At 32.5% G+C, this 16,292-nt stretch overlaps 1 protein-coding gene across 1 annotated transcript; it reads right to left on the reverse strand.

Moving 5' to 3' along the window:
* Window positions 1-2,124: 2,124 nt before the first annotated feature.
* On the reverse strand, window positions 2,125-2,739 carry LOC112525409. The gene has a single exon (XM_025135535.1). The coding sequence runs from the start codon at window positions 2,737-2,739 to the stop codon at window positions 2,125-2,127; it is 615 nt and encodes a 204-aa protein (XP_024991303.1).
* Between the last annotated feature and the right edge of the window lie 13,553 nt (window positions 2,740-16,292).

Raw genomic sequence — 16,292 nt, forward strand, 5'->3', positions numbered from 1 at the left:
AAAGAAAATGAGAACATTTATATTTTTTTAAATTTTATATAATATCTTCAAATTTATATTTTATTTACAAATATTATTTTACTTAAAACCACATAAATTCGTATTATAACATCGACACATAGACCAAAAAAATAAAATAAAACATTGAAATCGAGATATATCTCCTTATATTGTGTGAGTACCCTTTTAGTAAATTAATATTAAATTCAATTTAAGCGAAGTAATAAATTAATAATACATAGTATTTAATTCAATTTAACCGAAGTAATAAAATCTTAACACGTCTTAAAATAAATAAAATAATATTATTTGATTAACGATACTATCTAATTATAACCCAAACCCTTATTTGATTTGGACATGTTATTTGGTTTTGAATTTATCACCACATCGATCTCTTAATTTCTCAAAGAATACCATCATTCTTTTGTAACTGAAAAAGGAATCAAAATTTGATTTCTTTTATTTTTGAGTAAACTAAGTTTTTCGTCTTTCTAATTTGTTAAAAATTATGGATTTTGTTTTTCTGGTTTTGAAATTATAGAACTAACTTTCACCTTATTCTTATTTTAGGGAACAACTTTTAAAATCTTTATTTAAGAGTCTCTATCAAACTTTTTGTTTATTTAAGGGTCTGGTTAACCTGTTGAATAGATAACAGGTAATTTAATATGACTTGAAAGAAAGTTATTTAAACAAATATTATGGGGAAATTATTTTGAGAAATCATCATTATAATCAAAACAAATCAAAATGAAGTCCGCTTCACGTCTCCTACCTCGGTCGCAATCCTGCCTCTCCCTCTTCCTTCAATCGCCCTCGTCCCATAGCCTCCTGCCGTTGTAGCTTTCTGCCCTCTCCGACAGCCGTTGCCCCTCCCTCTTCCTTCAATCGCCATCGTCTCATAGCCTCCTGCCGCTGTAGCTTTCTACTCTATCTGACAGCCGCTGCCCTTTCCGCATTTGATATTTATTTTTTATTGCATCAATTAATTTTTCTATTAAAAACGAGATTTGCAATCATCTTCAATTTAATATTTGAATTTTTTTTATTTAAAAAACAAGATTTAGAAAGAAAAATAGATTTTATTGCATTAATTTTTGGAAAAAAAACGAATTTTAGTTAATTTTATATAATTATTTTGCAATTTTAAAATATGACATGGATTTAAAATAAAAAATTAATATGACGTGAAATATTTTAGTTGACAAAAGATCTGGATTATGTCAGCATTAACAGGTCAACCATACTCTTAAATAAACAAAAAGTTTGATAGAGACCCTTAAATGAAGATTTTAAAAGTTGGTTCCCCAAAATAAGAATAAGGTGAAAGTTGGTTCCATTTTGATGCAATTTTCCCTGATGATTTTTGTTTTTTATGGTTGGCTATTCATTTTTATTTTTGTTTCTAAAATCAAAACACTACTTTTAAATATGGTAGAAATAAACTATAAACCATAGGAACGGAAAAATAATAAATTTTAAATCATATTGACAAAAAAGTAATATATTATAAACCATAAGAATGAAAATCGTAATTTCAAAACCTTAAGAACGACAATAGAAATTTTCAACAAACCGTAATTTACTCTTTATTTTTTTTATAAAGTGTTCCAACATTTATAAAATGCATGCTAAATTAAGATTACGGTAGCTTTACCATGTTCAAACTACAAGGGTGGTGATTGATTGATTTGAGCTTGACTCCAAAGGTCAAAAGTACCAACAGGTCCTAGGATTCAAATCCAAGGAGGAATAAAATTCTCTTGTGGCTACGGAAGTTCAAATGCGGTGACTCCGGACTATCTGCAAAGCAGGTGAACGTTCTGAGATTAGTCAGCTCGCATAACGAGTTAGATATCCAAGTTAATAAAAAAAATTGTAAATTTCATTTGCACTTGCATAAATAAAATACAAATATCGATCCATTTAAAATCAGAATTCCAAAAATCGCCAAAAATGGCATATATATATATATATATATATATATATATATATATATATATATATATAACCTCAAATCTGCATGTCTAATTTTGCTAAACACAAGAGATAATTAAACTACTTCATTACTTCTACATTTTACTATATATGAAGTCATCCAGTGAACACTAATTAATTAAATCAGGCCTTAATTCCTCCACTACATCCCAAAACATCAACCAACCGCCACCACCTTTTGTTCCCACTACTCCGGCCACCACTCTCCTCCTTGCTGCTGTTAACCGGTGGGGGTCCCATCGTATTCTGCCGCCGGAGTTGCCTGCTCTTGATGTCACCTACATCAATCTTAGTCGGAAACTTGCTTGATCCAGACCCAAACATAAACACCAGCCATCTTGACTTGCATATTGGAGATGATGCCGATCTGTTTGGCAGTGACTTTGATCTCGAACTACTCAGCTTGGATGCCGTTTTGAACCGCATATACCTAAAAGAATCAGAATTTGACCGAAATGGAGGGTTTATAATTTGGCCCTTAGTTTCTTGATTCAGTCGAGTGGAAGAAACTACCTTCCCACAGAAAATGATGTTCTCAGATGAATTACTATTGCGAACCCATTCTTCAGTGAAGAACCCTAAGAAATCTTGTTCAGATGAAGAAGACGATGATGATGATGATGATGATGAATTTGCTTTAGAATGTTGATCTTCTTCTTCTAAGCCGATAGTATGATCTTCAATGAGAAGGTCACATAGAGAAAGGGTGTCCTCTGAGTCATCGATATAATCTTGCATGGTGCTATGGATGTGGGTGTTCATCAATTTTCTTGAAGTCGTTAGTTATGTCTGTGAATGTTCTAAAAGATTAGGCATATATATATAGGTGTTAGTAGGTAGGTCAATTAAAGTAGAATCTTAAAGTGTGTTACTAGAAGGGAATTAAGGATGAAATTAATGTCAATGAGTCGTTGATGATGCTGGTTGGGTTGGCAAAAGTGACCATCTTTGCCTGGTCTTGAGAGCTACTAGAAGGCCATGGCCGCCACTGGAGAGCCGAAATGGACTTGACTGCAATTGACCATAAACCTACCTAGCTAACTTTTTTTTATTAATTTTTTTTATTAACTTGGATATCCAACCCACTATGCGAGTCGACTAATCCCAGAACGAGCACCTATTTGCAGATGGCCTGAAGTCACCGTATTTGAACCTCCGTCGGCACAAGGAGATTTTATTTCTTCTTGGATTTTTATTCCTTCTTTTTTCTTTTTTCTTTCCGGGATTATATATATATATATATATATATAATACACATAGAAAAATGAGTCTATGGTGGTTTAATTATTAAACGTTTAATAGACAAGTGCTTATCACGTAATTTATCTTACCAGATGATTGAATATGCATGGCAAAAGCCGATAATCTTATCTTGTAAGACCAATGATAAGGATAAAAAGTTTTCTCCGGTAAGTGAATGTAATGACTCTTAATTGGTAAGTGAAGGTAATGACTCTTACTTGGTAAGTGCTTACAAGAAAAAAACTATTGCATACAATAACGTTTTGATGAACTACAATCTTACCAGATAAAGTAAATTATAGTATTAACTTACATGTCAGATAAGTGTTCAAATAAACAAACCTTTGGTGTGAGAATACATGTGAAACTTAAGAACATATTCTATAAAAGAGTTATTAAGAATAAAATGAAGGTTCTAACACTTACCGAAAATAAATGGTTAGGCAGATCTAAAAACGTCTAAAGAGATACAAATTATCACAGAATTTTAGATGAAATTGTTTAAATATAGTCTATATTCTAAATACAAAGAAAAACTTGCTTTCAAGAGTTAGGCATGTATTTGTATGGCACTTTTTTTTTTCTTTCTAATTTCACATTCATTCGATACCCATTTTATTTCCATTTAATTTTTTAAAACTATAATTGTCATTCTCTACATAAAAAATATATTAACTTTTTGTCTTTTTAGTTTTAAAATTTATATTTGCAGATACGGGGATATTGTATTTGACCGATTCTTCTTTTTTATAATGGAGCAATAATTTATAAGTTTTTTTATAACAAATTCATTTAATAATAGTATAAGGACACTCGCACAGTCAAATGAGATACATCTTCCTTTTAATATTTTATTTTATTCATTATCTCAGTTGATGTTATAATATGGTCTTATGATTTTTTTTAAAACAATAATGTTTTATTTTTCAATAAAATATACATTTGTCATAAAAATTTGACAAAGATATATCGATAATAGTATCAAATTAACTATTTAATATTTCTCATTTTTTGTGTAATTTTTTAATTCAATTTTTTACTTATAATTTAAATTAGGTTTAATAACGAAGTAATTTATATTTGGTTTAATTGTAAGGATAATAATTAATTATTTTGTTAGAACTTAATAATTATCCTAATTATATTTTACATTTTTTTATTTTAAAATAAAATGTTTATAATCTATTTGATTATGTTTATTCGCAGTTTGTTACACGAATTCAAACATGAAGCTTTAATTAGTTGTACTTTTGCACAATTTACTTGTAATCTTGAATTTTAAGTAATATACATCAATAAATAGTACTTTATACATAAAAAATATTTTTTAAGAGTTTTTATCAAATGTTTTATAAATAGATAGATAAAAAGAATATATTTGTTATGTATATATATATATATATATATATATTAAGAACCAAACAATTTGTAAGATACATGAAATTTATTATAAACCATAAATTAAATATAAAAAGAATAATTTTAGTAGTCTTGAATTAAAATTTTATTATAGATAATTTATAAAAATTCTCTCTCTATCTCCTCTCATTTTTTTCCTATCCTCTTATTAACAAAATAATCCAAAAAATAAAACTAAACCTAACAATTTAACAAGTATCGCCAAATAACTCATCGTGATCACAAGTAAACATAATGTGAACACAAAAAACACAAGACCAAAAAACTACAAATCACTAAATATATTTTGTATGAGCTTTGATACACACTGTGAACAAAATTAATAATCAAGTTTGAACATCCGTTAAACATCTTCGTTGAACCCAAAACCAAAAATTTATGGTATCACGATTTGAACCAATATCAAATATATTGTTTCAATTAAACATTGTGATCACCTTTTTTTTTTCCTCACATTGCAATCACCTATTTCTCTTACATATTGTGATCACCTTGTGAACAAAATGTGACACAACGACAATTAGAAGAAAAAAAAACTAAAGATCCCTAAAAATATTGTATAAGAACTTGAATACACATATTTTAACATATTGTGGTCATCTTGTGGACCCAATGTGACACGTGGACATTAAGAACTAAAAACAAAAACAAAAACATTAGAAGTATTATTTAAAGAGTTTGATACATATATTGTGAACAATTAATTAATGTTTCATTTGAGAAATTGTGGATATTTTATTTATGGAAGTTATGGATTTTTTATTTATGGGAAAAATAAATTAACTAAATACAATAAGTAACGAGACTAAAATAACTTTTTTTTATTTAATAAATAACATAATTATTTTAAATACAAAAATGGTTCATATTAAATCTCATACATCTTTTAGGCTTCTTATATTCTCTCTCTCTCTCTATATATATATATATATGAGAGGTATATAAGAAAGAAGGGACCATTCATATATAAACCATAAACAAATCCATGAATAATGAATTATATGAAGGCCTTATAAAAAATATAAATAAATAAAAGAAAATATAAATTGATAAATAAAATGTGCACAAAACAAATCGCTTTTACTTACAAAATTATTCAAGATAAATTTTCATGTGTGATTATCGACTGATCGCTCAAAAGGTATCAATAATTTTGATAGAATCCAATGTTTAAAAAAAAAAATTACCAACGGATCACCTAGAAAATAACTAAACTTGTCGCTACTTTGTATCCACCAACGATTGTTTTATAACGAATCACCTTTTAGCAGTGAATTTCTTGGTAATATATCTCATATGTTAATATAGAAATTTAGCCAAGTCAGTCGAATCTTTCGAGTGTTCGAAAGGTGGCCCGTAAGTCTTCACTTCCGGTATCTCCGTCGTATCCTCTACCACATCCGAAAACATCAATCAACCGCCGCCACCGCTTATCCCCACTTCTCCGACCGTGACTTTCATCCTCACCGCCGTCAGAAACGGTTGTTGTATTCTGCTGCCGGAGTTGCCTGCTTCTAATATCATTCAACTCCATCTTAGTCGGAAACTTACCCGTGCCATACCCGAACATAAACACTCGCCATTTGGACTTCCTCGGAGATTCTAATCTGCTTCTCACCACAACCGCCGATGAGCCTTGATTGTCATTAGAAGGTTGTTCTTCTCTTCCTGCCATGTCGCCATGAATCTTAGCCTCCATCATATCGTCTTCTTAAAAATTGTTGTGCGATTCTACATGTAAAAACTGTTTATATAATATTCGCAAATTTTGACAAATATGACAATCTTGTTTGGTATTAATGCATATATGAACAATACCCTCGTAGAAAAAATGGGAAGATATGGCTACTAGAAGGTCCAGCTAAGTTAGAAACGGAACAATGTTTGAAACTACACAAATAGTCAAATAGATAATCCTCATAATCTTCAGTTTTCCAGGGCAGCCGCTTACCAGGTAAGCGTGTATCCGGAAGAGTCAAATACGAAGGCAGATCCCGACCCTGGGCACGTGCAATCCGTGGAACCGCACAGGGCATCAAAAACCAAAAGGGAATCAAATTTTTATATAGTATTAGTTTTGGATTTTGGGGTTTAACAATTTGAGACTTGGGTTTTAATTATAAACAGAAGTCCAATTCATCAGAGCCTGTTTATAACAAACTCAAGGACTTGAACTGTTGACAATAGAATAGACGCATCATAGTTTACAAGACGATTGGCTTTGGCGATTTGAAATTGACGATTTCTATAGTTCTTTGAGTATTCGACCTTTTCGATTTTCGACGATGACGTTCCAGTTCCAGAGGAAGACGATTAACGGTAACGAGTCTAACGACTGACCATGCGACGATGGATCGATCTTGATGATCAATCGATGCATTACCGACTGCCCAACTATATATACTCGAATACACGATTGTCTTATTAAACTCTCAAATCTCAATCCTTCAAATCTGGATACAGTCGATTGCATGTGTATTTCTTCAAATCTGGGTTTTGGAACCGGAAGTGTAACTATGAAAGTCGGTTGCATTGTTTCTCAAACCAAGATATGATTTTGTTTCTAAATTCTAACATAGTAACGTTTAATTGATTAATTTTGATATCATGTATTCATTGTATTTTCAATTGATACAAGCTCTCTTATGGTAAAGATTGTTGACTTGTTGTCCAATATTGTAATAGTGGAAACTTTGGAAAAATCCTAGTTTTAAGGAAGATGAAATTAAAGCTGTACTTGTCAATAGTTTCTAGAGATGTTGGTATCAAAATGTCAACATTTATCTTGTCTTTATTATAATATCAAAAGTCCCATGAATAAATGGTTGGAAATCAATCAAAAATGGATGGGGAAATCAATCAAAAATGGATGGAAAAATCAAGAAGAAAACAAAACTGGGTCAAATTTATTTTTTTGGGTTTGTCCATTTGATTTTGGTCATATGTTCTATTACTACGAGTTCATTTTCATTATTAGTTGGGTTAAACAGAACATGAATGAGATTTGTTATTTTGGAGCATAGTGCATACTACATCGGTTATCAGTCACGAAGACACCCTTTTAGGTGATATAATTATATTTTGTAATTTAGTGTTTTGGTTTTTATGTCCTCTGTATTTTTCATTTTAATTAACAAAACTCGGAGTAGGGTTGAGCTGCCTAGTCTGACTAGGTTTCAAATCCTTTAATAAAATCGTATCTTTCGTCGTTTCATTAATTTGCTTAAAAAAAATAAGCATATGGGTATTTTTTTTAGCATCTTCGTACATGACATCAAAAACCTCGGGAATGACACTGTACAAAGGTCAAGCTAAGTCAGAAACGGAAAAATGTACTTAGGGGCTGTTTACCCGCTTATCCGCAAGAGCGTCAATTTCACTTACTTTATCAGGTAACATTATTGGTCATCAAATGGATTGTCCGTAAGAGTTTTTTACCTGGTAAGCATATTTCGCATGTTTTCTTCTCATTTTATAACACATATTGCATTGTTTTTGTGTCTGGTCCTGTAGTGTCTCATGCATCTTTCTTATACTTTTTTGTATAGTTTCTCTCTTTTTGATGCCTATTACTTTGTCATAGGTATATTCACCTTTTTTCGCCTGGTCTCAAGAAAGAGAACAAGAAGGAATCGCAAGCGGTGTAGGAAGCATAAAAGATGAAGAAAAAGAGTTGGAAGATGCTCACACTAGCGAGTGATTAAAATGTGTAGCCGCGAGTAAGAGGAATTTTGGATTTTTACAATGTTTGCACTGCTCAAGCTTGTGAACAACACTATAGGCCACAAAATTCTAATTTTAGCTAGTATTATTTCGGTCATTTGGACATGGATATGTAAGGTTTTTGGTGTTGTGTTTTAAGGATTTAAGCCTCCATCGTAGATTTTACCATTTTTAGGTTTTCCTTTATGCATTAGAGCAGATTTTTAACTTAATATAAGGTGAATATTAGTAAGGACTTGATTTGTATGACTTGGTTGTTTTATAAGTAAAAGGCTTCTCGACAAAATGGTTGTTTGATTGGTTGACTAAAGGAAGTTTGGTAGATTTAACGGTTAAGATCTAAATGAAAATTTGGTTGTGGCTTGGGTTAACCAATCGGTGATTTTTATCACATCATATAGATGTTTTGATTATTTGAGAATATCTTTTTAATGCTTATTTTTAGAATTAATTGATACGGAAATAATCGATTTTCATTTAAGAAATGGTTATGTCGCCTTGGAATAAGGAAAAGTGACTTTTGAATTTACATACCCACTTTGAGAGGTCTAAACTGATATTCACTATTTTAGAATTTAATGCCTTTCAATTTGAGTTGCTAGTGCTAATTAGATTGTCATTCGATGCTCCTTAGTTTCTTGTGTTTACTTAGGGGCCGTTTACCAAATGCTTACTCGGGTAAGCGTTTGTCAAGTCATATTTCCTTACCGGATGAATATGGCAAGGAACAAGAATCTTACCTCACCTGGTAAGAGCAAAGGCACGGACCGAGAGTCTTACCGAGTAAGTGATGGCGACGACTCTTACCACAATTAGATCTTACCGCGTAAATTGTTACATACGTTGTCGTTTTGATAGACTAAAATCTTACCCGATTAGTAAGCGATAAAGTTGCATTTTACCGTTAAGCGCTTACCAGGTAAGTGTTTAGCTAAACGGTCCCTCAGCGTTGTTTGGTTCTTAATTTGGTCATGTTTATTGTAGCTTAAGTGGTTGTATTATTTGATTTTTAGTGTTAATCCAATTTTTAAATTGATTGCGTGCATTTGAGTAAAATTTGTGCTTATTCCCTTGTCTCCCAGTATTCAACTTGTATGGTACGACACCATACACTTGCGGTTACAAATGATTTTAAAACTCAAACAATGCATTTAACATACATGTACAAGTTTTTTTCCTCACTTATCGGGTAAACTTTTCGATTTTTGTCTTGTTCATCCAGAAGGTAAGTGACATCCGATGAACGTTTGATAAACATCCCTTGGTTTCTTTTTAGATATAATTCCTTTTTAGAATTTATGTCATAAGAGTTCTATATGTATTTGTTAGACTTGAATCATTTTTTCTCGATATATGTTGGAATCTTCTATTTCTCTTCAAAAAAAGTAATCTAGTAAGATTTCATATATTCTCACAATTTCTTCGACAATGGCATCTATTTTCAGCATCCCTTTGCGGTTTCGCCACATTTGGTCGACCAACCAACTGACGAAGTTGAACTTATATATTGGTACAAGTGGTACCATGGACAAGCGAATGGTGATCGATGATGGAACGCTAATTATAGGGCTATAATTAGGAATGGCAACGGATAGGTCGGGGCCGGTTATTGGTATCCCCGTCTCCGAAACCGACAACTTAAATCGTCTCCATAACCGTCCAGATCCCCATTGGGTCCCCACGGTTTCCCCGACCTCCGTTGGGGAACTCGTTAAGGGTAAAAATTCTCTTTTTCCCGTTCACCGTTGGTTATAACCAAATCCGAACCCGAAACCCGAAACCAATCTAAAAAAATTACAATATGTTGATCTTCACAACTAAAAGTATACAATTTTTTTTAATGATGTAAGTTTAGATGTCTCAAACATAATCGAACCAATTACAAACAATATATTAGATTACAATATAAAAGTAAACATAAATTCAAATATCATACAACTAACATCATAATTTCATGATTAGACAAGTAAACTATAATTTTTCATTTGTCTTATTTGAGTTGTTAAGGTAAAATGAATAAAAGTTTTTTAAATTTTAATATTTCTATTTTCCTTTAATGATATTATATATATATATATATATATAAAAATTAAAATTAATATACATAAACATATTGGGCGTTCTGTTCCTCATTGAATCCCCGAATTTGTCCCCGATCTCCGACCCGTCCCTGATAAGATGTCCCCGAATTCAATCCGAAAGTTTCAATTTTCGGCTTTCGGCTTTCAATATTGATTTCGATTTTCTGCCATCCCTAGCTATAATGTCTAAGGGACGGTCTACATTCGATTTTTGATCTATTGGTTTTGGTTTTGGTTTAGGTTAGGGTTAGAATAATATCAGATTTCATATTAGTGTTTAGAATTTAGTTCCCTTGGAATATATATCTTTTTATAATGTTTGCATTGGAGAATTCTCCATTCCCAACTTGAGGGGGACAATGCAAAGGGATATATATATAAGACTAGTTTCACTCTGGGAAATGGTTAGATGAGGGTTATGGATTAGTATATAATATATACACGATAATATGATATATATATATATAATTCTCATCATCCTGATCAAATGGATTTGTATTTACACAATTACACACAGTAACAGAACAATATTCATGTAAAACTACAATTTAAAACAAAATTACTCAATGGAGGCCTTTTACAACCACCTTGGTGTCTCTAACATATCCACCACCGCATCCCAAAACATCAACCAACCGCCACCACCCCTTCTTGCAACTCCTCAGGCCACCCTTCTCCCCCCTGCTGATATGATCAACAGATGAAGCTGGGGAGTTGTGATGATCAGTTGTACTCATCTGCCGACGAAGTTGTCTGCTCTTAATGTCACTCAAATCCATCTTCTTTGGAAACTTACCTGAACCCAATCCAGGCAATAGCACCTGCCACCTTGACTTGCTCTTAGATACTACCACTCGGCTTTTTTCCAGAGCTGACACTGATTTTGACCTCCAAGTACTAGTTGTCGAAGCCATTTTCAAGCGCATGTATCTAAAGGAACCAGAACTTGACCGAAACATTGGGTTTACTGCCGGCTTGTTAACCTTATCATCAGAGACAACCGGTGGTTTATTCGTACTAGAAGTGTCAATACTCCATTTTTCATTAGAAAACCCAAAGAAATCTTGATAGAAAACTTGATTTACTTCTTCTGAACCAACCGTATCCTCTTCCATTTGAAGGTCTGACAAAGAAAGAGTCTCATCGGCATCTTCCTTGTATTCCTCCATATCATATGGTATTGTTTTCAAGTTTCTTTAGTTTGTTTCATATGATTTGTGATATATATCCCTTAAGCTTTTTGCAATATATATATATACATACATATATATATATATATGAAGAAGTTTCTGAGAATATGATACTAAAAACAATGCATAAAAGTCGTGAATGGTGTGTTGTAGGGTTAACAAATGTTTAATTACTAGAAGGCCAAAGCCGTCGGAGGAAGACCAACGTCAATTGGACTTTAAAATTAATGCACCTACCATATATGGATATCGATAATGCCCATTCATTTAATTAATTAATTAATTAATATTAGTATTCTTTTATGATATCGTTACATAATTTATATTATTAATAGTCCCCGCCCCTTCTTAACTTTAATTAAACATCTTGCATCGATGTGTTCATCCGTCTCAGCTACAATTGACCCAGATATCTAAAGATAAATGTGGAAGATTAATTAAAGGATCAAATCTTTTGGCTATTGCAGAAATTTCTAATCAAGTGTGTCAAAGATGATCGCATTCACCGATCAGAAGAATGAAGAGGAAGCCTTGATTGTGTCATCAGAGGTTGACCCACCACCACATCCCAGTATGCGTATAAGCCCCGTCAGCCGTTTTCCACCGCCTTTCTTGTCGGACATTTTTGACGGAATCTGCCGTAGCTGCCTGCTCCTTATGTCACTCAACTCCATATTTGTCGGAAACCTACCAGAACCAAACATAAACACCTGCCACCTTGACTTGCTGGAACATGCCAGTTTCGATTTTCTCTGGGCCAACACATCATTCTTGTAAGAATCGTCTTTCTTTCTCCCTGAAACTGGAAGCGACTTTGATAGTGAAGTAAAAGAGGAAGAATGGCCATTGGAGCACTTGCCGAAAGAATCAGAATTACGTCTAGAGAGACTACTCTTGTTGTTGTTCTTCAAATCGGTTTTGTTCTTGGGATTATTGAGGTTTTGGGTATTTCTTGAAGTGTGAATCACTTTTCCACAGAAGATGATATCGTCAGGCAAATTAGTAATACTCCATTCTTGATCACTGAAAAACCCTGAGAAATCTTGGTCGAAGAAGGAAGCAGATGAAGAAATAATGGAATTTTGATTTTCATGATCAGTAGAAAATACTTTAGAATCTATCTGTAGACCATCGTCGTCGGAAAACCGTAGGTCACTGAAAGAGAGAATCTCTTCTCTGTCACTATCCATGATATATACTCGATTGATAGACAAAATTTACAAGAATTGAGATACAGAAGTACATGTGGATGAATGTATATGTATATATACATATTAATTACGTGTGATACAGAAGAAAAATCGTAAAGACTTGTAGGGGACGTAGAAGATGATTCGTCTCCGAATTCTAGATAAAAACTCCATCTAGTCTTGGTACTAGAAGAACTCCATTTCAAATCCCAAGAAACAATCACAAACCCTAATCATTGTATTTTGTTTTTTTAATTGTTAAATAATAGTTATATAAATACAAAAATATTAACCGTAAAAACAAATAGACCGGATCAACAACGATGGAGGTAGGGTGGCAAAAAATAAACCAACCCATTAACCTAACTCAGAATTAGTTGGGTTGAGATTTTTAACTCATTTAAATAAATGGATCAACCCGCGTAACTCATTTAAATAAATGGGTTGGGTTGGGTTGGGTTGAATTGTTTGACTTGTTTTCAACCCACTTAAAATATTATATAAAATTATTTTATTCTTAATATTATATCTATTTTATTTTTTATTTTGTTTCTTATTAAATAAATTGTTCCAAGTTTCATGATGACTCTTCGATTTCAATCTTTCAATAATTAATTATCCACATGTTTCATTACTAATCAGTATCATGAGTCTCGACGCTTTGTCTTCTATTATTCAATTCTTCAATCTTTTCCCTTTCTTTTCAGTTCTACCTTCTCCAATCAAAGATTTGGGTTGGTTTCAGACTTTCAGTTTTCAATTTGAGGTTGAGGGCTTGAGGCTGAGGGCCTGAGGCGTTGTTGAACGATAGCAGAGTAAGTTCTTTATGATCATGTTTGTTTAGTATTTTGTTGTTAAACTTCGTATAGATCATATGAATTTCATGCTTCTCTTTGATTATTTGTTACTTTATGACTCTATCGAACTTTAGTGATTTCTTTCAAGTTTGAATTTGTTATTTGTGTGGTGTGGCTATTTGTTTCCATCACTGTACCTATACCTCAGAGATAATTGTTATCATTCGTCTTCATTGAGATAATTATACAATCTACATATAAGTTGTTGTTTTGTACGCATGGATTACACTTGCTGATGGACTAATGGTCTTAGGATTTTAGGTACGAGAGTGAAATTGGGGTTGATGAAAGTGGAAGTTGAGTATAAAAAATTTCAACTTATTTTGAACAATATATTTGTTGTGATTGTGTTTTATTCAAACTTTGAACAATTTGGTTGTATTTGTGGGTGTTTAATTAAATGTTTATCCGGTAAGTGCTTACATATAAGATTCAACATTATAATTTATTTTGATACGTAAGATTTTAGTACATCAAAACATATTGAATGCAATAAGTTACTGGATAAGTGTTTATCTGGGTAAGAGTTGTCATCCTCACTTATCGGGTAAGACTCTCTATCCTTCTCATTGCTCTTACCCGAAAAGATTATTGGCTCTTTTCATGTTCATCCGATAAAGAAATTTATCCGATAAGTACTTACCAAGTAAATGTTTAGTAAACAGCTCCTTACACATTTAAAACCGCTTTCTAAACAAGTCCAATTTATTTAATCTTTTCTAAAATAAAATTAAGTACAAGCTATTAAACACTAATTTGGAACAATTTTTATTATTTAAGGACCATTTATCAGAAGTTTACCCATAGGTTTTCACTTATCTTATTGAGTGAACATGACATGTGACAAAAAAATCATGTCCGGTAAGCGTTTATAGGGTAAAGGGTTGTTTAATTCGTTTTCTATTAAGTCTAATATGGATAAAACTGTATATATTGATAAAGTTGTCTGTATGATAACAGATAAATTATTGTTCAATTGTTATATTAAATAAACAATCTAAATGTTTGAAATAACCATTTTACCTCAATTTATATTTTTATCTAAAACAATTGTTTGGTAGGGTAGATAAACAAGAACAGGAAATTTGATTTCATATATAGGTTGTTACTTGTGAGCACAAATTTGTAACCACTTACTAGATAAATCCATCACATCTCTCCATGCAAAAGCACACTACCAAATAGTGCATCTTTTCCGACTGAAAGTTAGCCGTGGAAAAGATGTCGCCGGTGATTATTTTCCCGACGGACTTATCAGGAAAATGTTTTATAAATCCCGATAAGCAAATGTTCTAGAAAAATGTTTGATAAATCCCGATAAGAAAATGTTTTCCATCAATAATTAAATGACGGACTGAGTGAAGTTTTAAATCGAATTGGATTTCCAGATGGTTTTCTTCACAACATGCTTTCCTAGAATTTATTTCATCAAATTATTGGGGCCGGCAACATGTACCCTGAGGGGCAAAATACCATATTTGTTAGGACCAGCCTATGTGTATCTCGATTAATTTCATGGAATCTTAAAGAAAACAACATCAATGGCACTAAGGAGATTTGAAGTATCGACCTACGTGGAGGAGTCTCACAACGTAGCTTTTATTTGTTAGTTAAACTAACTCTCCAGGTTTACAAAATGTAACTTAATTATAATCTTTCGGTTTCAATTATAATTAATATATAATCATCTTAACAATGAAAAGATTAGAATACAAAATACACATACGATCGATCGGTTTACTTTGTTAATCAATACGACACAACGAAATACATTGAATTTTTCATCAGCTTCGCCCAAATTGTCTTGGTTTCGATCCCAACCCCTCAACTCGTCCTCCTAAATCGATGATATTAATATTTGTATCAACGACAACAAATTCAATCAATGTAGGCATCTAGTATCCACCAGTACCACCACATCCCAAAACATCAACCACCCGCCACCACCCCTTCTTTTCAGTTCTCCCACCAGCACTCTCCTCCCTACCTACGTGCACATCATCAGATGGAGACGACACCTTGGTTGTACTCTGGTGACGGAGTTTCCTGTTGTTCATATCGCTCAGATCCATCTTCGTGCCTGATCGGAACCCAAACAGAAACACCTGACACCTCGACTTCCTCTTAGATGCCATTCTGCTTTTCTCCATGGACATTATTGACCTTGAAGTGTTTGGCCTGGAAGCTATTTTGAAGCGCATATATCTAAAAGAACCAGAACTAGATCTAAACAAGGGGCTATTTGTTACTTCCACCATTGCCGTCATGTTATCGTCGGAGATGGGTTTCCCACAGAAAATGATGTTTTGAGGTGAATTATCATAACAAGTGTTGGGGCTCCATTCTTCACTGGAAAACCCAAAGAGATCTTGATAGAAAGTATGATTTAAAAGTTCTGAACCAGTGTTTGTATCGTGGATTATTTGCAGGTGTGATAGAGAGAGTGCCGTTTCATCTGCTTCGTTCATATATGCCGCCATGGTAAGTTACTAAGTTGTTTCTTATGATCTATGAAGAGCTCAGGGAGATTTCATATATATATATATATATATATATATATATATATATATATATATATATATATATATA

The sequence above is a fragment of the Cynara cardunculus genome (genome assembly GCF_001531365.2).
Source record: "Cynara cardunculus var. scolymus isolate 2C chromosome LG 1, CcrdV1, whole genome shotgun sequence".
In the NCBI taxonomy this organism is placed as follows: domain Eukaryota; kingdom Viridiplantae; phylum Streptophyta; class Magnoliopsida; order Asterales; family Asteraceae; genus Cynara; species Cynara cardunculus.